General features: G+C 41.2%; 1 protein-coding gene across 3 annotated transcripts in view; it reads right to left on the bottom strand.

Annotated features, from left to right (window-relative positions):
• Positions 1-1,852: 1,852 nt before the first annotated feature.
• Positions 1,853-23,002, bottom strand: part of LOC138823559 (COX assembly mitochondrial protein 2 homolog) — a 24,247-nt gene continuing 3,097 nt past the window's right edge. Inside the window, exons 1-4 of one of the 3 annotated variants that reach the window (XM_070016962.1) lie at positions 17,076-18,800; positions 14,228-14,340; positions 3,877-3,948; positions 1,853-2,213 (exon numbers count right to left, since the gene is read on the bottom strand). In XM_070016962.1, coding sequence (XP_069873063.1) covers positions 2,127-2,213; positions 3,877-3,948; positions 14,228-14,340; positions 17,076-17,088 — 285 coding nt within the window. In that variant the 5' untranslated portion in view covers positions 17,089-18,800 and the 3' untranslated portion in view covers positions 1,853-2,126. Of the gene's footprint in view, positions 2,214-3,876; positions 3,949-14,227; positions 14,341-17,075; positions 18,801-23,002 lie in introns of those variants that run through there. The other 2 variants (XM_070016963.1, XM_070016961.1) reach the window with 2 other exon arrangements.

Here is a 23,002-nt window from a genome sequence, read left to right as displayed (position 1 = left end):
ATGAGGCTCTGAGTTCAAGCCTCAGTACTGGCACAACAATAATAAAAAAAAGGGGGGGAGTAGGGGGTTCTCGTGTTTTCTGAATAAATCAGGCCAAAAGGGACCTGCCAACATCTGCATTTTCAAAAATCCTCAGTCCATTAATTAATGTCTCCCACTTTTCTGCCAGTTTGCAAGTGTCACCAATCTTTCTTTTGACTTCCAGCTGGGAGATCCTGACCCTACACTACCCTTCCTTCAAGATTTTTCAAATGCGCTAACATCCTCCAGCTCCATATCGGCTTCCAACCACTCCTCAGCACATCACGCAAATGACCCTAAATGGACAGAGGGCAGAGGGACTACAACTGGCACATCAGCCTTGAGCCCATCACATTCCTCTTCCAGGCATCCTGGCAGCCTGTGGCACCACCTTCTGCAGATGTCCTCTACTTCTGTGCCTGCTGCTTCTCTGCTATGTGGGCCTCTTTCTCCTGTCCCTCTAAGTTTATAGAACTATATAAACTCCCTCCTAACTGATAGTTATAGATACTCCTAGGGAACCAAGTAGTACTAGGGCATAAAAGATGACAGAAACCCATGTTGTTTCCAAGACATTAAAAATATAAAAAAGTAATACAGTACTACTGTATTACTTAATTTTTTTTAAATTGGTGATCCCTAAGTTGCATTCTGCTTTATAAAACAACTCTCAGGCAAAGTGTGGTAGGGCACACCTGCAATCTCAGCTTCACAGGAGGCAGATGTAGGAGAATCTTGATCCTAGGTAGGCAAAAGCATGAGACTATCTGAAAATAAGCTAAAGCCTTTTTTCCTTCACTGGAAGGAGCTCACCGCACTCTGTGAACTGTCTCTTGACACTGAACCCAAGCCTCTGCTATGGCCATGACTGAGAGCTACTAACTTCCAATCCACAACAGGTCTCAGAAACAAATGACAGAAGCAACAGTGATGAGAAAATTGCTATCTGAGGGTATGAAAGGCCCCATACCCAGCAGAGAGGCAGCTTTTCCAAGGTAACTGTCCAGGTGTTAACAAGCACCCAAAGGACACATTCAGTCAAATGAGGAAGGGAAGTCGAGCGAAGTCCTAATCAGGCCCAGTCCTAGCAATGTTAACTATAGCCAGCACCCCATGACCCAGGGGCCTGGTCTGAGATCCTCTCAAATATCAAAACTTAAGGATACTTGGTATTTACACACAACCCACACACATCCTTCTGTACACTCTAAGACCATCTCTAGATCACTTACAATACCTTACAAAATGTAACTTCTTTGTAAACAGTTATTATAGTGTATTGTTTAGAGAATGACAAGGGGAAAGCCTGCACATGTTAACTACAGATGCAAATTTTTAAAAATATTTTTGACCCATGGTTGGAGGGCCTAATATAAACATTTAACCTTTTAGAAGAGCACTCTTAAACTGGAACCTTTCCATAACCTGTACACAACTAGCATTTCCCCAAAATTATTCTTGTCCTAGCTTGTCTTTTAATGTTTAATCTTTACAGATGATACGTTGTCAAGAAGGGATGCCTACAAGAACCATTTTGCTATAATTATAAGAGTCTTTTAAGAAAGTAGAGGAAGCTGGGTGCCAATGGCTCAAGCCTGTAATCCTAGCTACTCAGGAGGCTGAGATCTGAGGATCTCAGTTCAAAGCCAGCCAGGGCAGGACATCTGTTAGGACGTCCTTGAGACTCTTATCTCCAATTAACCACTAAGAAAACCAGAAGTAGCGCTGTGGCTCAAGTGGTAGAGCCCTAGCCTTGAGCTGAAGGGCTCAGGGACAGTGCCCAGTCCCAGAGTTCAAGCCCCACGACCAACAAAAAAAAAAAAAAAGAAAGGAGAGGAAAAAAAAAAGACTCCAACTATTTTATTGGAGGAGATAAGCTACTCCAGAACTGTGTGGATGTGAACAGCAGGAACGGCACAGCACGGAAGGGATAGGGTTCATTGTCAGACTCCATAGTACTAAAGCCAACAGGTTTTCCTCTTCACCATGGTTCAATTACTCGTGTTCACGCTCCACTCGGGATTCTGGAGACCAACAAGAGGAATCTTGTGATCAACCAGAAGTCCTTCAGTCTTCTCTCCACCATGGCATCCACGGAGAGGAAGCTACTTTTCCGATTCCTCGGGGAGACTGGAGAGCCTCTTGCGCATGGCAATGCCGCGCTCCCGACTCCGGTTCCTCTTTTCCTCGTACTAGATGGAGAAAGGGAGAGAACGGACAGCAGGTGAGGTCCAGAAAGGGAGAGAAACGACAGCAGGTGAGGTCACAGCCCACACCAGAAGGTTAAATTCCATAAGGAGTGTTTTCACTGATAAAATTCCTATTTCAGTGAATCTGAGATCGGAGACAGTGATATCAGAGGTACTTAGAGCAATCCAGAGTGCTGATCCAACTTCCTCCCCAAATAAGAACTCAATGATTCTTTCAAATGAATGTTGTCAGTCTCTGTCTTCCAACAGGCCACCTGGCTGGGTGTGTCTCACCACTAAAGCTCCTTACCTTGACTAGTGGCCTGTTTAATTGTTGAACAGTTCTACTTATTCCAAAGTTCACATGTTGAACCAAAAACTATTTCCCAGCAACTCTGCTAAAATCAATGACCAACTAACCACTATGAATAAAACAAGATGGATGCAGTGGCTCACATCTTTTACCCCACTACTTGAGAGGAAGAAATAGAGGACTGCAGTTTGAGACTAGTCCTGATAAAAAAGTTCCTGAGACCCAATCTCAACAAATAAGGCAGGTATGCTGGAATACACCTCTAATCGCAGCTATGGGGAGGTATGGATAAGATCACAATCCTAGGCCAGCCTGGGCAAAAAGCATGAGACCATATCTGATAAAACTTAGCACTGGAAATTTTAAAAAAAGAACGCATTGTATAATACTAACATACACATCTGCATAGGCAAAATTATTACCCTTAACATAATGGCTGGGAATGGTGGCTCATGCCTGGGATCCTTGCACTCAGGGAAGCTGAGGCAGGAAGGTCTCAAGTTCAAGACCAGCCAGGGTCATCCTTCACACGAAATTCATGAAGTACTTCAAGCAACAAAGTTAATGTCACACTGAAAAGAGATTTATCCAACATGAAGAGCTAGACAGTTTCTAATACTACATTTCAATCTTTTAATCTGAAACTAATTGACAAAAAGTTCAGAAAAAGAAAATGAAAATTAGAACACATTTTTTAATGCATACACACATATTTGGCCATTACAAATTTTGAAAGATTCCAGGGATAAAGTATCTGATGTACGAACTAGAAACAAAATTCCATTTCTAAGGTTTAAGAGGCATTCTGCTTGGTTAGGGGTTCCTGGAAAGACAATGAACTAGGGGCATTTGGGCTGTTGGCTCAAGTCCAAGTCATAGCCTAAGAGCAGGGTTAGGAGATGAGGAGATGAGGACCTCCTGTGGCCTGTACACAGCTCTACAAAGAAATCCAAAACGATAAAGCTGGAATGACCCCAAGCACAGCATCCTCTCCGCGTAGGTAAATTGAGGCCCAAAGAGTTTTAGCCATCTGCTAATCAGCTAATTGCCGAGTGAACCAAGTCTGTCCACTGACCAGAGACATAATTTCTTAAATCCTAAAATTCATCCAACTTGAATTTCTGAGTGAAAACAAAGATTTTTTTTTTTTAATCATTCGTGCGAAAGGCAAAAAGACAGCTCTGTTCTACATTCGTCCTCAGGTGAGGCCTAGCCTTCTTTACTTTTAGAGGGGAGCACATACACTGAAAGTTGGCCTTCTCTGTGAAATTTTAATAAGGGCAACAATATATAATCTTCAAAAATGTTCTATTTCCTTGCTTTAATTTGCAGCCTTTCAGTTTTTAATCTTACCTCTTTCTTCAAGCATTTTCTCATCTCCCGGTCAAAATCATTGCAATGCCCAAAAAATTTCAGAATGTTGTGCTAAAAGGAAGAAAAGGGTAAAATATTTCATCCCATTATATGCTGATGTCTCCAGTACACAGAATTTAAATAGGTATTATTATGTCATTTTATCAGTAAGTATAAGACCTACATAAAATACATAAACCAACAGTTTTCTCCTTCCTACAAAGGAAGAACACATGTTCTACATGTAGAAACAAAAACAAATGGACTTATTCCTTCTAGAAAATAAGGCCTCTTGACTCATCAAAATCTCACACTGAGTGTGTAGTGGGGCTTGAACTCAGGGACTTGCGCTCTTACTTGGCTTTTTCACTCAAAGCTGGAATTCCATCACTTGAGCCACTCCTCCAATTCCAGGCTTTTGCTGGTTATTTGGAGATAAGCCGTCTCATAGATTTCTCTGCTCTGGCTGGCTTTGAACCATGACCCTCACCCTCAGATCTCAGCTTCCTAAATAGATAGGATTCCAGGCATGAGCCACCAGTACCCCTTTCTCTAGGGACATGTTAGAGTCAGAGCACAAGCCATTCTCCACACTCAGGCCTGGTGTGAGCTGCAGTGTGGCACATTCACATGACAGAGTAACTTCATTAGCACAAGCTCTGTTCTGTAGAAGCCTTTACTGAATAAAATGTCTGATGCCAAAGACATTTTCTCATTTGTCATTAAAATAACACACACACACACACACACACACACACACACACACACACACACACACACACACACACACACACACACACACACACACACACACACACACACACACACACACACACACGGTCCTGTACTGACCACATAAATAAGTCACTCGATCACGATGCTTTGTTGGAAAAAACAAAAACAAAAGTAAAAACTCCCCTAGTGGTTTAAAATTCTGACTATTATCATGGGAAAAAAAAAAAAAACTATGAAAGATGTAAAGCGGGTTGAGATGAAGTCTGAAGTTAAAAAGCTGAATTTCAGCAAAGCCGTAATTAGTGCTGGAACATCACCGTTTTTAAGGGTGGGTCAGATAGTGTGGCGATCTGCTATAATGATACGCCGTCAATGCTGAACTCATAGTTGCAATAAGCACACTTTTCCCTCTTCTTTCAAATGATGGCTTTTGCGGAAAGCAGACAACACATGATTATCAAGCTCTGCTTCGTGCAATTTCTTTTTCTCCTGCTTTCACTGCCACTTTAAAAGCACCCTCGGGTCACAGTTTTTCTGTCAAGGATTGAAGATGGTCTAAGACCTCCTACTTGTAATTGAATGGCTTTTTCAGAGTAAGTATTTCTTCTGTGTTTTTCCTAAACTACTTTCTTGACAACAAATAAATGGTGATAACACATCTGCATCCCTTCTCGTGGAGTAGAAGACTGGACTTTGAGAATGTAACTATCTTACGATCTAGTGTACATTCAAGTCATACCATCCTGAACACATGTATCTTATTTGTCTCTTCGCTTCCACATTATCTAGGCTCAGATGAGAATGACACTTGTGGCATTATGTGAAAAGTGTTCAATACAAATGTCCTAGTGAACTGGTACCAAAGTGCTGTGCACACTCAGGACACCTGTCTCCAGTGCCTGGTGTCCATCTCTAAAGAATCAAACCAATCAAGTGACTGTGTAATTGAATCAACTGCTATATATCTGAGACTTATAGATGGAGAACTATGTCCCAGTCACTGGAGAGACAGCAGTAACAAGGTGGTCCTGGATACGCCTTTCACTGTGGTCTGAGAGAGACAAAGCAACTGCATACAACCCTGGAGCAGAGTCCAGGGGTTCCCAGGGGCTCCCAAGACCCATTCAGTAGATGCTCAAGGTTAAAATCATTTTCCTAGTAATTAAAGATCTTGTAGGAAATGGCAGAGATTTCCAGCGTTTATACATTAAGTTTATACAACAGACTGAACCAAGGGGTGAATGTGAGAACTCAGGTGTACTCTACTAATTGCAATGCAAATAGGAATTATAAATGTAATACCAGCTGGGTACTGGTGGCTTACATCTGTAGTCCTAGCTAGTCAGGAAGCCGAGATCTGAGGATCTCTGTTCAAAGCCAGTCTGGGCAGGAAATTCCAATTAATCACAGAAAAAGCTGGAAGTGGCACTGTGGCTCAAGTGGTAGAGCACTAGCCTGGAGCAAAAAGAGCCCAGGGACAGTACGCAGGCCCAGAGTTCAAGCCCCAGGACTGGCAAAAAAAAAAAAAAAGTAATGTCATTCTTTTAGTCCTTCCTCCCTCTTGCACCTTTTGTTGTTGTTGTTGGTACTAGGGTTTGAACGTAAGGCCTAGTTCTTGCTAAGCAGGTCCTCTACTTGAGCCACACCTTAGCCCTTTATGCTTTCATTATTTATTGTTTGCTTTATACCTTCCTATGCTTTCTTGTACTATCTATAATGACATATAAGCAATACTTACACATTGCTTTTCTTTTTGTGTCAATTCTGGGACTTGAACTCAGGGCCTGGGCACCATCCCTGAGCTTTTGTGGGTTTTTCTGCTCAAGGCTAGAGCTCTACCACTTGAACCACACTTCCACTTGGCTTTTTTGGTGGTGAATTGGAGATGAGTCTCATGGACTTTCTTGCCCTCCCAGGTTTCCAACCATAGTCCTCAGATCTCAGCCTTCTTAGTAGCTAAAATTACAGGCATGAGCCACCAGTGCCCAACTTTACAAACTGCTTTATAAACCAGGGAAAAAAAATACATAAGGACCTCCAAGTAGTTTGTTCTAATTCAGTATGTTAACTGCAGACAACCTGTGTCTCGCTGTCAAGCGGGGACAAAGTAGGCCAGATGACCAGAAGCAGCCATGGATCCTGGTGGCAAAGCAACGACATTTGACTGGGAAGACGGCAGAGCCATAAACCACAGGTAGAATGGTAAAAAGCACAGCCAGGCAGGGCTATGCAGAGATAAAATAGTCCTGCACCTCAAGAGGGCTGGAAAGCACTGCAGAAACCAGCTGGAAAGGGCCGTTCAGAATGATGGCCTTATCACCAGAGAAGATGAAAATACAGACGCATAAAAATTCAGGGCTAGAAGCTAGGTAATTTAATCCACTCATTCTATTGATTAAGCAAGCAAGACCTTAAGGCACATATATTTAGTAACCTTAAAAAATATTTTTCTTTTGGAAGTGGCGCTGTAGCTCAAGTGGTAGAGCGCTCGCTTTGAGCTGAAGAGCTGAGGGACAGCGCCCAGGCCCAGAGTTCAAGCCCCACGACTGACCAAAAAAAAAAAAAAAAAGTAAAAAATATTTTTCTTTTAAAAAGTAGGTAGAAAGTTAGGCTTTATCAAAAAGTAATTTTACCCTACCCAGCCTCTCCCCGCCCCCAAAAAAGTGCATTTCCATTTACATCAAGTACAAAAGCAGACAAAAATGAAACCTACTATGAGGAGTTAGTTCTAACAGCTAGCTGTCCCTGCCAGAACAGTGGCTGACAGGGAACATGGGTTTTAAAGCCCAATTTGAGCCACAGCACCACTTCTGGTTTTCTGGTGGTTAACTGAAGAGTCTCACAGACTTTCCTGGGCTGGCTTTGAGCTGCAATCCTCAGATATCAGCCTCCTAAATTGCTAGGATTATAGGTGTAAACCACCAACACCTGGCTACCTTGTTTCTTTTTGCAAAGGAAGAGATCCAGGTATGTTTTTTACCTCTTCCTCTTTTCTACAAATGATACAATAAGATAAACACTTTTTTGCAATTCAATTATTTCATTAGTCATTGGAATTATTCCATGTCAGCTCATCAAACTTTTTTTTTTTAAAGAGCTATGAACAAGTACCAACTGAAAGAGTCCTGGTGGCCAAACCTCAAACAACCCTAGCAATAAAATGAAGAACTGGGTTACAACATAAGCATCCTTGAGTCCATTCTGATATAAGAAATTGTGGGGGGGGGGCTAAGTATCTAGAACAAAGATTTTTTTATGCAGATTTCATTATACAGACACTCATCATCCAGGAGGGAAAGCTTAACTCAGTCCTTATATGTGGGTTGTGCACAGTGGCTTCCTTCTAAAGTATTACAGAAAGGGGACAAGTGCAGAGAAGTATGACAGATACGACCTCAGTCAGGTAATGAAGGTCAACATCAACAGTGATAATCCATGCTGAGAGTATGGAACCATACAACAAGTAGTGGAAATGCTACTTTACCTTTGTAATCCTCCCACATCACACTTAAGATAAACTAGGCACTTGGGACTCAAACCTGTAATCCTAACTACTCAGGAGGCTGAGATCTGGGGGATTTACAATTCAAAACCAGCCAGAGCAGGAAAGTCTGTGAGCCACTTACTCCAAAATGACCAGCAAGGGGCTGGGAAGGTGGCTCAGTGGTAGAGCGCTTGCCTTGCATGCCCGAGGCCCTGGGTTTGATTCCTCAGCACCACATAAGAAAAAAGCCAGGGGTGGCGCTGTGGCTCAAGTGGTAGAGTGCTAGCCTTGAGCTGAAGAGCTGAGGGACAGCGCCCAGGCCCAGAGTTCAAGCCACACAACCGGATCCAAAAAAAAAAAAAAAAAATGACCAGCAATAATCGAGGCAGAAGGTATAGCTCAAGTGAAGAGTGCCAGCTGAGCAAGCAAGCTAAGCAAGCTGGAAGGCTCAGAGATCAAACCTCTGGTACTAGCAAAAAAAAGAGAGAGAGAGAGATAAATGCATGTTAAATGCATCCTCCAAGACACATGGGCATGAAACTGCAAACCATCATGGTCAGAAACAAACTGTAACAGCTCAGGCCTGTAATTCTTAGCTACTCAGGAGGCTGAGATATGAGGATCACGGTTCCAAGCCAGCCCAGACAGGAAAGTCAATGAGGCTCTTATCTCCAATAAACCACTCAGAAAACTGGAAGTGGCGCTGTGGCTCAAGTGGTAGAAGCGCTTGCCTTGAGCTTAAGAGCACAGGGACAGTGCCCAAGCCCAGAGTTCAAGGCCCATGACCCACCAAAAAAAAAAAAAAAAAAGAAACAAGCTGTAACAGCCCAGAGGAGCCTTGCAGCCATGACAACGATATGACATGGTGAGGTATAATGTGGTATCCTGACTGGAATCCACCAGACTCAAACGTGGACTTAATTATATGCATACTAATACCAGTTCATTAATTCTAACAAATGTACCTTACTAATAATGAATATTAAGGATAACCAGGTGTTGAGGCCTATGAAAATTCTGTACTACAGTAACAATTTTCAATCAAAACCTGCTCTTGAAAATGGAATCTACTAATTGGGCAATCATGGCTTAGGCCTGTAATCCTAGCTATTTAAGGAGGCTGATATCTGAGGATCACAATTTGAAGCCAGCCTTGATAGGAAAGTCTGTGAGACTCTTATTTCCACTAAACTTCAGAAAGAAAAAAAAAAAAAAAAAGAGCAGATGTAAAGCTGTGGCTCAAGTGGTAGAGCGCTAGCCTTGAGCAAGAGAAGCTAAGGGACAGTGCAGTGCCTGGGCTCTCTGAGTTCAAATTCCAGAACCAGAACCAAAAACAAAAACAAAAAAAAACACTACTTAAAAAATGGCTGCCGGGCGCTGGTGGCTCACGCCTGTAATCCTAGCTACTCAGGAGGCTGAGATCTGAGGATCGCGGTTCAAAGCCAGCCCGGGCAGGAGAGACCGTGAGACTCCTATCTCCAATAAACCACCAGAAAACCAGAAGTGGCGCTGTAGCTCAAGTGGTAGAGCCCTCGCCTTGAGCTGAAGAGCTGAGGGACAGCGCCCAGGCCCAGAGTTCAAGCCCCACGACCAACAAAAAAAAAAATGGCTGTACAGTGGCTGGGAAAGTGGCTCAGTGGTAGAGTGCTTGCCTCCCATACATGAGGCCCTGGGTTCAATTCTTCAGCACCACATAAATAGAAAATGCCAAAACTGGTGCTGTGACTCAAGTGGTAGAGCACTAGCCTTGAGCTGAAGAGCTGAAGGATGGCCCCCAGGTCCAGAGTTCAAGCCCTATGACCAAAAAAAAAGGCTAAACAAAAGTTCATTGTGTAGATGTACAAGAAGTTACTCAACTATTGCATGTTAGGAAAAGACTGTTCCTAATATTTGACAATGCTGAAATTTGCAACTTTATGCATCTGTACTTTCAAATCATTCAGACTTATACACAGATAAACTCCTAGAAGTGGGGTGATGCATCAAAGGGCAAAGAGCAGTTGAGCTATTTGCATCCTGTAACTAATCACAGTCCCATAGAAATGCATGAATGTCCTTCACAGCCTGGCCTAAACAATGTGCTATCCTACTTTTCAATTTGCCAACTGAGGATAAGGAATGGTATCTCAGTATATTCAATTTATGTTAAATTAAGTTGAATATCTTTTCATATTTTTTAAAGTAAATCTGGAGTTTGACACACAAGACCCTGAGTTCAAACCTCAATACTTCCAAAAGGAAGTACTGAGTATTCTTCTATTATTACATGTTGGGTAGAAGTTCACAAGGACTCAAAACTAAACCATCACAGCAGCCATAAGCTGAAAAATGCAGAGCTCACACATGGCTGAGATCAATGGAATTCTTACAAGCCAGTTACTGAACACTCAAGTCAATCAGTAAAGAATCTGGAAAAACTATGTTTTAGTGTCTGGGCTAAATGAACCCAAGGATAAAGACTACTCTAGACTTGCCCTAAAAACACTTAACAATGTGCCTAAAGAAAAGCCCGGTTGTTGGGGCTGGGAAGGTAGCTCAGTGGTAAAGCGCTAGCCTTGAGCTGAAGAGCTGAGGGACAGCACGCAGGCCCAGAGTTCAGGCCCCACGACCAGATCCCCCCCCCCAAAAGGCCCGATCATTTCTCAGCCTTTTGGTTAAGATCAAATATAAGAAAGGCTCACATATTTCCAAAAGTAAATAAACTGCCTACCAATACAAACCTATGGCTGACTTTCCCACCTGGGCTGGCTTTGAACCACGATATATCTAACATTTCTATGGAAATGAAAACATCCTAAACTCTGAATAAGGGCAAAATTGGACGGTTTACACTGGATGCTTTGGGGCTTACTACCTGGCAGAGGAAATCAAGACTGTAGTACAGGTGTGAAAGACATATGAATCACTGAGACAGACTGGAACCCAGAAACAGATCCTGTGTAACTGACTTTTGACAAAGTATGTAAAGTAATTCAGTGGGGAAAGGAAGAATCTCTTCAACTAATGTTGTTCAAACAACAAACAACCGGATATCCACAGGCAAAAAAACAACCTCAACTCCTATCTCATTATATACAAATATTAACCTGAAATGAAACAAAGATTTAAATATAAAATCCAAGACTACAAAACTCTAGTAGAAAACACAGGAAAAAAATCTTTGCAAAAAACAATGATCCTTAAGAAACAAAAGGCACAAATTATAAAAACGAAAAAGAGAAATAGAGCTTTATCAAATTTATAAGCTGTACTTTGAAACAAATTGTTCAGAAGATGTAAGGAAATTCCACAAACTGGAAGAAAATATTCATAATACTTTTTCTTGACAGAATTTACATTCCAAATGATAAAAAGAATTCTTGTAGTACAATTGTAATACAAACAACTTTTAAACACTGGCAAGACTTTACTTGAATAGCTGATAAGCACAAAAAAAGATGCTCAATATCATTAACAGAAGAAATATAATTTAAAACCAAAAGGACACACCATATCATATCCTGTAGATTAGTTTAAGAATATTTACAAAATCGCCAGGTACTGTACTGTGGCTCATATCTATAATCCTAGCTACTCAGGAGGCTGAAATCTGAAGACTGCAGTTCAAAGCCTAGGCAAAAATAAAGTCCATGAGATGTCTATGTCAATTGGAATAAATTACCAAAAAAAGCAGGAAGTGGAGCTCAAGTGGTAGAGTACTAGCCTTGAGCAAAAGAAGCTTAGGGACAAAACCCAGGCCCTAAGTTCAAGCCCAGAACCAGAACACACACGAAAAAAGGATATTTACAAAATCAAGTGCTGGTAAGAATGGGGAGGTGACAGAAAATATCAAATGCTATAAATAGAATAGGTGGGTAGTTTCTTACAAAGTTAAACACTTAACATACAACTCAGTTCTTTAATTCTTATTTACCCAAGAGAAATAAAAAGATGTACACACAAATACTTGTACACAAATGTTTGTAACAGCTTTATTTGAAACAGCATACTATAGTCAATCTAAATGTTCAACAGGCAAACAAACTTGCACATTAATACAATGCAATATCACTCAAAAAGTGATTAATGACTTTGTCCAACAACAACTGTGGAAGCATACACAAGAATATGTAGATGCATGTTATTACAAATTTCTACATTGTCAGTAGAGCAGGAGTTACCTGAGCCAGCAGTGAAGAACAGGGTCTGACTATAAGGGGCACAGGTACCTCTGACATGACACAATGTCTTGTTTCTTGACTAACAGTGACATGGGTGCTTACCTTTATCAAAACTCATCCAACCATACACAGAAAAACAGATATGTTATTAAGATAAATGTAAATCATACTTCAATAAAGCTAATTTTTTTAAGTCCATCTCTAGTGCCAGTGATTTGAGATGTTACCTCTACTATATGGAATATTTTGAAAGGGAGAAGAGGGTAGTGTTTCACTTGGTTCCAATTTAAAAAGAGTCATGGACCAAAAGGCACTATGTAAATAACATGCTGCAAAGAATCCTTAAAAGCAAGGATTGAAAAACCGACCTTTGTTTAATTAATCTAGGAAATAAACATGAAGAGTTGACAACCTAATTTGCCTTGAGCGTGGTGAAAAACACAACATTCTTCTAAAGGGTCACACTGGCAAACTCTCAGTGCCAAGTGCTTGAGTTTTTCCAGTCTTTTCTTTTCCATGTTGCCTTGTTCTATTAGCAGACTCTCCTCTAAAGTCTCTGACTGTAACTCACTATACATGTAGTTGAAATATTAAGTCAACAAAAATAACCAATTTCTATTCTTTAAAAAAGAAACTTTTTGGGGGGTGGGAGGCGTATGGTCATGGGGCCTGAACTCTGGGCCTGGGCACTGTCCCTCAGCTCTTCAGCTCAAAGCTAGCACTCTACCATTTGAGCCACAGCACCACTTCCGGCTTTTTTTCTTTTTGCTTGTGGAGTGCTGAGGAATCAAACCCAGGGCCTCAGGCATGCAAGGCAAGCACTCTACCACTGAGCCACCTTCCCAGCCCTAAAAAAAAAATCTGAAGTTGTGTTCCACTTTTGTAGTCTAGCTCATTTTCCAGTTGTATCAGGAAGTAGAGTATAGAACAGCCCCCTTCTTGTTCTGTTTGTTGAAAACCAGTTGCTTATACTGTTCTCACAATATTCTCTGAACCAGTAAAAATGTCTGACTTCACAGATTATAAGTATTACTTACTACCTTGTTTTTGGTCTTTAAATTTTATTCATTCAAATGGTACTTACCGGTATGAAATTTTATACAACTACAGTTTAAGTGTCTTAGAGAATACCCAAAACACCAAGAAAAGTTAAAAAAAAAAATGTTTCTTACAGTTGTGTCATGCATCAAATATGCAGGGAAAAAAAACCTAAATATTTAACATCCATAAACACATCAGCTGATTTAACCCACTGCAAACAGGGGTTTCTTCTCTTTGGGTTTCAACCATGGAATTTTGCTCTCATTACACTAACAATTAAGTAATACCATCAAATTAGGCCAATCATAAATTAAACCTAGTTAACATGTAATTATAAAATATTTCTATCACCATAAAACACAGAAAGGTGGCCATCAAGAAGCAGACAACCTAGAAAAGTCCATATGACCACAAGAGTCATAATGGGATATAACCGTTCTAGTACCCTATCATTAGGGAAAGGAAAGTTCATTTCCAGAAGGATGTGGATTCTAGCTCTTATGGATCATTTCAGAAGTTCCCTAATAAATTATCATGCTTGAGTTTTAAGAATCATAAAAGGAAGTCATTTCTGAAAAACAATCGCACAACTGCTGATCTTTACTAGTCTAGTCCAATTATTAGGGCACACCATTCCCATCCACTGATGCAGGTACGATTTCACACCAGTGCTATACCTAAGTTTCATTTGTGTTTTACAGTTTGTTTGTTTTGGGGTCCGGTCGTGGGGCCTGAACTCTGGGCCTGGGCACTGTCCCTCAGCTCTTCAGCTCAAGGCTAGTGCTCTACCACTTGAGCCACAGCGCCACTTCCGGCTTTTTTCATTTTGCTTATGTGGTGCTGAGGAATCGAGCCCAGGGCCTCAGGCATGCAAGGCAAGCGCTCTACCACTGAGCCACCTTCCCTTACAGTTGTTTTTCTGAACTCTTACATTTTTGTGACACTCCTTAAGTAAGTTAATCAAGATGTTGCATTCTTCAGTATGCAAGTGTGGAGATAAGTCAGGATGCATCCTTCTGAGGGTGAAGATCACAGCTGTGCAACCTGTGAATACAAGAATATCTTGAATATGCAGGAATGTACTTGTGAATACTATCTAAAAGAATTTTCAGGAAGAACACACAGTGGACCATTAATGCAAACCATTAACCAGCTGTATGATCTCAGAAAAATTCTCAAACTTAAGCCTCAACCCCCTGATGCAATGATGCAGCAATTTCAATGTGTTACGAAGAATGTCCAGAGAACCTGTAGGTTCAGAGGGAGAAAAGCAGGGATCCTCCAGAGTCAAACCTGGAAGAAAATGGGCAAGCAGAAGAGCTTGCTGACATTAGTTAAGCCTGATTTCAATTATTTCCTCCGATTCCAGAAGCTGATTGCCACTCATTTTGTTGAGATGAAATTGTACCAATTGAGAGAATTGGCATATTAATTCTTTTAAAATGCTTATTCCTGAGAGGGTTAAAGGGTATTAGTCAATTTTGCATTAGTGTGAATCAATATGGACTGCTTTCTTCTTAACATCTGGCTAAGAGCCAACTATACAATGAAATAAGCAGATGTACAATTTTTCCCAATAAAATAAAATTATTATGCTGCAAACAGGAAAATGAAATCCTGAAATTACTACCCAAAGTAGAAAAATCATCAGCAAAAGTCAGAAGAAATACATTATTCTAAAGTGTTATCAACTATTCTTTATACTAACCAAAATATATATATCGATGGGCTCTGATGGCTCATGCCTATAATCCTAGCTACTTAGGATGCTGAGAAGTGAGGACTGCAATTCAAAGCCAGCCTAGACAGGGATGTCTGTGAGACTCTCTCTGGTAAAACTAACAATCTGGAAGAGGAGCTGTGGCTCGAGTGGTAGAGTACTAGCAAAAAAAAAAAAAAAGCAGCAGCTCAGGGACAATGCTCAGGCCCTAAGTTCAAGCCTCAAGACCAACCCCACCCCAAAGAAAGAAAAGAAAAGAAAGGAAAAGAAAAGGAAAGGAAAGGAAAGGGAAAAGGAAAGGAAAGGAAAGGAAGGAAGGAAGGAAGGAAGGAAGGAAGGAAGGAAGGAAGGAAGGAAGGAAGGAAGGAAGGAGGGAGGGAGGGAGGGAAGGAGGGAGTGAGGGAAGGAGTGAGGGAAGGAGGGAAGGGAACCAATTAATTATTTTAATCTTTTAAAGTTCCCCAAAAGAAAGCATCTGTGAAGCACCTCACACCTATTAAGAAGACTATTACCAAAGAAAAAGAAAATAACAGATGCTGGAGGTGCTATGGAAAAACTAGAATCCTGGTACATGGTTGGTAGTAATGTAAAATGGTACAGCCACTGTGAAAAACAATATAGTGGCTAGTCAAGAGATTGAAAATAAAATTACCATATGATCAGCCATTCCACTTGGGGATTTGCCCTCCAAAGAACTGAGAACAGGACACTGAAGAAACACTGCTGTACACATGCGCACAGCACATTATCCACAAAGCTGAAACAAGCAACCCAAGTGTCCATGGACAGAGGCCAGATTAACATGGTGGCCTATATACATCTGAGTGAATATCATGAAGCCTTTTGGGAAGGAAATGCTAACATGTGAACATGGGTAAACTTGTAGAATGTTGGTTGTCAGGGCCAGAGGAGAAGAACACAATGAAGAGTTTTGTAGGTGCGAAGTTCCATTTTTACACTGTACGTCCAACAATGGTTACGATGATACTTTCTTAATGCCATATATATATTATATATATATATATATATATATATATATATATATATATATATATATATATTACTACAATTTGAAAAAGAAAATGGAGAGAGGAGGAAAGAAAGGAAGATAATGGAGAAAATTAGACTTCAGTTCAGGCCATGAGTTCTCAGAGACAGCAAAAGCATGATCCAGAAGTTAAAATTCAACATTGAACTAAAATTAAAAACTTTTACACTTCAACAAACAATATTAAGAAAATGAAAAGTCACATTTTGGGTAATGGGTGATTACAATGTGTCACTTTCGTCAACTGTAATAACCACTGTGGTTCAGGAAGTTCACAGCTGTGCGTGAGTGGAAAGGGAATGGGATCACTGTACTTTCTGCTCCATGTTGCTACAAACCTAAAACTGCTCTAGATAATAAAATCTACCAAAACAATGAAAAGACAAAAGATTTGAACTGCTACTGTAACAGATACAGGAATAGTTGAGCACATGAAAAGATGCTCAGCACCAATAGTCCTTAGAGAAAGACAAGTTCAAATTATGTACTACTACTACTACACCTACAAGAATACCACACAGAGCTCCCCATGGTAGAATTAGATGCAGATACACCTTCCTCCACTTCATAAACTAAATCTATCACAAGTCAAAAAATATATTGAAGCTGGGAGCTGGTGGCTCACATCTTTACTCCTAACTACTCAAGAGGCTGAAATCTGAGGATCACAGTTTGAAACTAGCCCAAGCAGAAAAAAAAAACAAAACAAAACACAAGTGGAGGTGTGGCTCAAGCGGGGCAAATGCCAGTCTTAAGTAAAAAAGCTAAAGTACAGCGTCCAGTCCGAGGTCAAACCCTAGTACCAGCCCCTCCACACACATACACACAAACTTATATGTTTAACATACTGAACATGCAGCTTAACCTAGCCTACCTTAACCATGCTCAGAATATTCACATTAGTCTAGGTTTAAATACAAACCTGTTTTATAATAAATTGTAAAAATCATGTAATTTGTTGACTACTGTACTGAGTTAAAAGAAAAAAAATACGTTATTATGAGTACTCACCATTAATGAACATGGCTGAAAACACACTGGGTCTGAGGAATGGCTGAAGCAGTGAACTAAGACTAACTGCTGAATGAGGTAGATGCTATGGGAACAGGGTTATCTATCTGTCTCCCTTTCGATGAGAACCCAGAAGAGCTAGTAGACAGCAGACGGGTCTGACACTCAGGGATGGCTTAGTAGGCACAGTGTTTGTCATGAAGATGCCATGTTTTGACTGTACCGTTTGTTTCTTCTCTCATTATATAGTTCTCTGTAGCAAGCAAGAACATCTTGTATCTGCCGGTCAACTCTTGCAAATCTCTCATAATCGCTGTCCATTTCTTCTAACATTAGCATGCCCCTGCTGACAGTAGCAAATGCTTCTGCCAGTTTCTGTTGTGAACTTTCTGGAAGCCTTGAGAATAACCTCCTCTTCAGTTCATTCTTCCTCCAGATGAGTCAGCTCCTCATGGGAAGTCTCTTCAGTCTTAACTCTGACAATCTCATGAATGTCCTCTGTATCAATGTCCGTCCGAGTCTAGCCACTTTCCAAGAGCTAATGTATTGTTACTTACTATTTCATCACCAGCATGATCTTTGTTAAAGCCCTTTAATACATTCACACACATCTTCAAAACTTTCTTCCAAATGCAGTATATGCAATGCTGTGTGACTTCGTCCCAAGCTGCAGCTATGTTCTGGATAGCATTTAGAACGTTAAAACCTTTCCAAAACTCCAGGAGCGTTTGGCCAGATTCAGTGGCCTTCACAGCCTGGGCAAATGTTTGGCGTAAATACTGTGCTTTCAAAGCAGCTATTGCACCTTGGTCCATTGGCTGAATGAGTGTGGCTGTGTTCAGAGGCAAGTACACCACTTTTACATCAGGATGCACGTCGCCAATATAATGCAGATGCCCTGGCGCATCATCTAAGAGCAGAAGAATCCTGAATGGAATACTGGTTTGTCTACAATATTCTCTTGCTTGTGGGATAAAACAATTCAAAAACCAATCTTCAAACAATGCTGATATCATCCAGGCTTTCTTGTGATGGCGATAATAAACAGGAAGTGCATGCTTGCTCACATTCTTGAATGCTCTGGGGTTCTCTGAGTGGTAGATCAGAAAAGGCTTTAATTTGAACCCTGCAACATTGCCACCCAAAAGCAGAGTTATATGGTCTCTGAATCCTGGCACTGTCTTAGACTCCTGATGTATATATGTATACTCTGACATCCGCTTCCAGAACAAACTTATTTCATCCACATTGAATATTTGCTCTGATAAGTATTTCTGATCTACAATTATCCTATAAAGCCCTTCCTTAAAAGCTTTGGCACACTGAATATCGGTACTTGCTGCCTTGCCACTAACCTTAACAGTATGAAAATTATGGCAGTTTTTAAAGCGTCACCACCCGTGACTGGCAGTAAACATTTGTGTATACACAGGATCAGCACGCTCCTTTAGCATATTGAAAAGACTTCTTGCCTTAGCCTGAATTATCAGTAGGCTGAGTGGTATGCGATTCTGTCTCCACTCCTCTATCCACTCTACAAGTAACTTCTCCATATCGCCAATTGGCCCAGCTCTTTTCTTCATGATGACAGTGGACTGAACTGACACTGAGGACCTCACCGCATCACTGATTCACTTCCTATCCTTCAAGATGGTTGAGATGGTAGACTGACACAGTCCTGACTCACGCAAGATGACCATCACTGGCTTGCCACCTTCATGCTGGGCAATAATTTTGAGTTTCATCTCAAGAGTAATTGCCTTCCTCCTCTTCTTTTCACCAGAGGCAGGAGACATAGATGGGCGTTTTGTAGACATGATGGGATGCACAATCATCAAAAGGAAGATCCAAAAAAATGCTGGTAACACAATACACTGTAAAGTTTACCCTCGTAATCATGAAGCTGACTGAGAGCTATAGCTGCCTGCTGCTGCCCAGCTGAGAGAAAATATTACTGAACTGCATGTCTCCAGCCAGGGAAAAGATCAAAATTCAAAACTGGATGAATGTTTTCTACTGAACGAACATTGCTTTCACATCATTGTAAAGTTGAAAAAATCATAAGCCGAACCATCATTAAGTCAGGGACCGTCTGTAATCAAAAAGTCAGACAATACCAAGCATTGGTTAGGAGGTGGAGAAATGACCTCAGCATAACTGGTGAGGGTGTAAAAGAACAGACACTTTTGAAAATAATTTACCAGTTACCTAAGAAGTATAACACAATCTCAACTACTGGGTATGGCAATTACACTCTTAGGATGCTACTCAAGAGAAATGGAAAGATAAATCCACACAAAGACATGTATATAAATATTCACAGTAGCCAGTAGTGGAAACCATCCAAACATGCATCAGGTAAATGCATAAACAAAATGTCATTTATCTATACAGTGAAATACCATTTAGCAATTAAAAGGAATAAACTATTACTGTATAACACTGATGAACCTCCAAAGCTCTAAACCAAAGCAGACAGATGCAAAAGGCTATTATATGACTCCATTTATATGCGATGTCTAAAAAGGCAAATTTATAGAAACAAAAACCAAATCAGTTGTCTAGAACTGAAGTTGAAAATTAGTTTGTAAATGGACAACAAGGAAGTGTTCTAGAACTGGGTTGTACTAGTGGCTACACAGTAATACAAATTTCCTACAGATTCTCTGAACTTACTTAAGAGTCATGGTATGTAAATTATACCTTAATAAGGCTGTTTAAAAAAAGGGGGTGGCTGGGAAGGTAGCTCGGTGGTAGAGCGCTTGCCTTGCATGCCTGAGGCCCAGGGTTCGATTCCTCAGCACCACATAAACAGAAAAAGCCAGAAGTGGCACTGTGGCTCAAGTGGTAGAGTGCTAGCCTTGAGCTGAAGAGCTGAGGGACAGAGCCCAGGCCCAGAGTTCAGGTCCCACGACTGGCAAAAAAAAAAAAAAAAAGGTCGTAGCTGGGTGCTTATGGCTCACGCCTGTAATCCTTGCTATTCAGGAGGCTGAGATCTGAGGATTGTGGTTCGAAGCCAGCCCAGGCAGGAAAGGCCATTAAGACTCTTATCTCCAATTAACTATCAGAAAACCAGAAGTGGTGTGATGGCTCGAAGTGGTAGAGTGCTAACCTTGAACAAAAAGAGCTCAGGGACAGTGCCTCAGCTCTCAGTACAAACTGCACAACTGACAAAAAAAAAAAAAAGGTTGTGAGAAATTCAAACTGTCCATCACATTCCCAACAAATAAAAGTAAGTATGGATAATTCCAATGGATTATTCAGGGGTGGGAACCTTTGTTCAGTCGTCTAGGTATTTATAATATCGTTATCAACACTAGCAGTGGCCCCAGGCAGACACTAAGAGGCACAGGAGAAGCACAGAAGGCCATGTATCTGTACCATCCTATACCAGACATCACAAACCAAATCATTTCTCAAGCTTTATATAGTCTAAGAGCCAAACATTCCCATCTTAGAGGATGGCTATTTCAAATTACAATTTTTATGAGTAGACTACTGTTGTGCTCAGTAACTAATACACTCTCTCTTCCTCTCTCCCTCCCCCCCCCCACACACACACAAATTAGGCTATTCCAACCAGCTAAGTACTTCGTTGAAATACAGAATGGAAATGCAGCCAAGTTTTGTTTGCTCAACACTAACTACAGATCCTTTTATTGACACAAACTTACGGCATCAAAAGAATAACCCTTCCGACAGTTCAGCACTGTCATCCAATACTGTGCCAACACAAGTACCTACATCTATGTATAGTACGAGTTATCTGGTTTCCGCCTTTTCTACAAGAAGTATTAGTGGTCTGCCACCTAGAAAATGTTATCAGCAGCCGGGCACTGGTGGCTCACACCTGTAATCCTAGCTACTCAGAAGGCTGAGATCTGAGGATCACAGTTCAAAGCTAGCTCAGGCAGGAAAGTCCGTGAGACTCTTATCTCCAATAAACCACTAGAAAACTGGAAGTGGTACTGTGGCCCAAGTGGTAGAGCGCTCACCTTGAGCTGAAGAGCCAGAGACAAAGTGGTACTGTGGCCCAAGTGGTAGAGCGCTCACCTTGAGCTGAAGAGCCAGAGACAGCGCCCAAGCCTAGAGTTCAAGTCCCACTACTGACCAAAAAAAAAAAAAAAAAGAAAAGAAAATGTTATCAGCATTTTATTTTGTAAATGTATAGGACAAAAATATCACTGTAAACTGCTATTAACCAGTGCTAAAATTTATATCTTTGCAATTTATAAAGAAGCTTATGATATACTGAAGTGACAGATGGTCTCCTACTTTTGATGATTTGACTAAAAATTACATACTGAAGCCAAGTGCTGGTGGATCACACCTGTAATTGTAGCTTCTCAGGAGGCTGAGATATGAGGGTCATGTTTCGAAGCCAGCTGGGGCAAGAAAGCCTGGGAGACCATTATCTCCAATAAGCTAGAAGTGGCCCTGTGGCTCAAGTTGTAGAGTGCTACCCTTGAGCAAAAGGAGTTCAGAGTCAGTGCTCAAGCCCAGAGTTCAAGCCCCACAACCAGGAAAAAAAAAAATACACTGAGAAACCGTGCTTGAAGTTGAATTTTTCCGGAGCTAGGAGCAGGCAGCTCAAACACTCTAATACTCCTTATGCTGAACAGCAGCTCCAGCCCCAGCTCAAGGTCAGCACAGAACACAAGGAGAAACAGCCCACACTCCACAGCACAGAACACAAGGAGCAACAGCCCACACTCTACAGCACAGAACACAAGGAGCAACAGCCCACACTCTACAAGTGCACTACGCTGCCGCCACTCTAAGGACACTGGGCTTTCATACACTATCAAATCTACAAAATGTCCAATGATGCGCACACACGACATCCAACACTTTATTCAAAGCAGACTGTGACAGATGATGTTGTCCAACTAACTATAGGCTAATAAAGCATTTTAGAATGTTTAAGCTAGGCTAGGCTAGGCTAAGCAATGGTGTTAAGTAGGTTAACTGCATTAAATGCATGCTTTAATGATGCTAGAGCTCAATGCCAAAGCAAGTATACCACTAGGCAAGTACCCTGTTGTTGAGCTACATCTGCTGCCCCTTATAATACATTTTTGACATGTGATATTTTCAACTTACAGTGAGTTTGCCCAAACCATAATCCCACCTGAAGTCAAGAAACATCTGTACTTAGCCAGGCATTGGTGGCTCATGCCTGTAATCCTAGCTACTCAGGAGGCTGAGATCTGAGGATCACATTTGAAGCCAGCCTGGACAGTAAGTCTAATAGTCTTATCTCTAATAAACTATTCAGAAAAAGGTGGAAGAGCACTGTGACTCAAGTGGTAGAATGTTAGCTTTGAATACCAAGAGGCTCAGGGACAGTGCCTAAGCCCTGAGTTCAAGCCTCAAGACTGGCAAAAAAGAAAGAAAGAAGGAAAGAAGGAAAGAAGGAAAGAAAGAAAGAAAGAAGGAAAGAAAGAAAGAAAGAAAGAAAGAAAGAAAGAAAGAAAGAAAGAAAGAAAGAAAGAAAGAAAGAGAAAGAAAGAAAGAAAGAAAGAAAGAAAGGAGGGAAGGAGGGAAGGAGGGAAGGAAGGAAGGAAGGAAGGAAGGAAGGAAGGAAGGAAGGAAGGGAGAAAGAGAGAGAAAGAAAGAGAAAGAGAGAGGAAAAGGAAGGAAGGAGGGAAGGAAGGAAGGAAGGAAGGAAGGAGGGAGGGAAGGAAGGAAGGAAGGAAGGAAGGAAGGAAGGAAGGAAGGAAGGAAGGGAGAAAGAGAAAGAGAAAGGAAGGAAGAAAGAAGGAAGGAAGGAAGGAAGGAGGGAGGAAGGGAGGGAGGGAGGGAGGGAGGGAGGGAGGGAGGGAGGGAGGGAGGGAGGGAGGGAAAAAAGATCTATACTTGAGAAGATACTTAGCTAAGATAATGAATACATGTACACTGCATACAGTACTTTCTCCCTCCAATAA

This window comes from Dipodomys merriami, unplaced genomic scaffold, assembly GCF_024711535.1.
Source record: "Dipodomys merriami isolate MVZ:Mamm:240054 unplaced genomic scaffold, mDipMer1.0.p SCAF_120, whole genome shotgun sequence".
In the NCBI taxonomy this organism is placed as follows: domain Eukaryota; kingdom Metazoa; phylum Chordata; class Mammalia; order Rodentia; family Heteromyidae; genus Dipodomys; species Dipodomys merriami.
The sequence above is the reverse complement of the archived record's forward strand: the minus strand, read 5'-3'. Positions and strand labels throughout refer to the sequence as shown.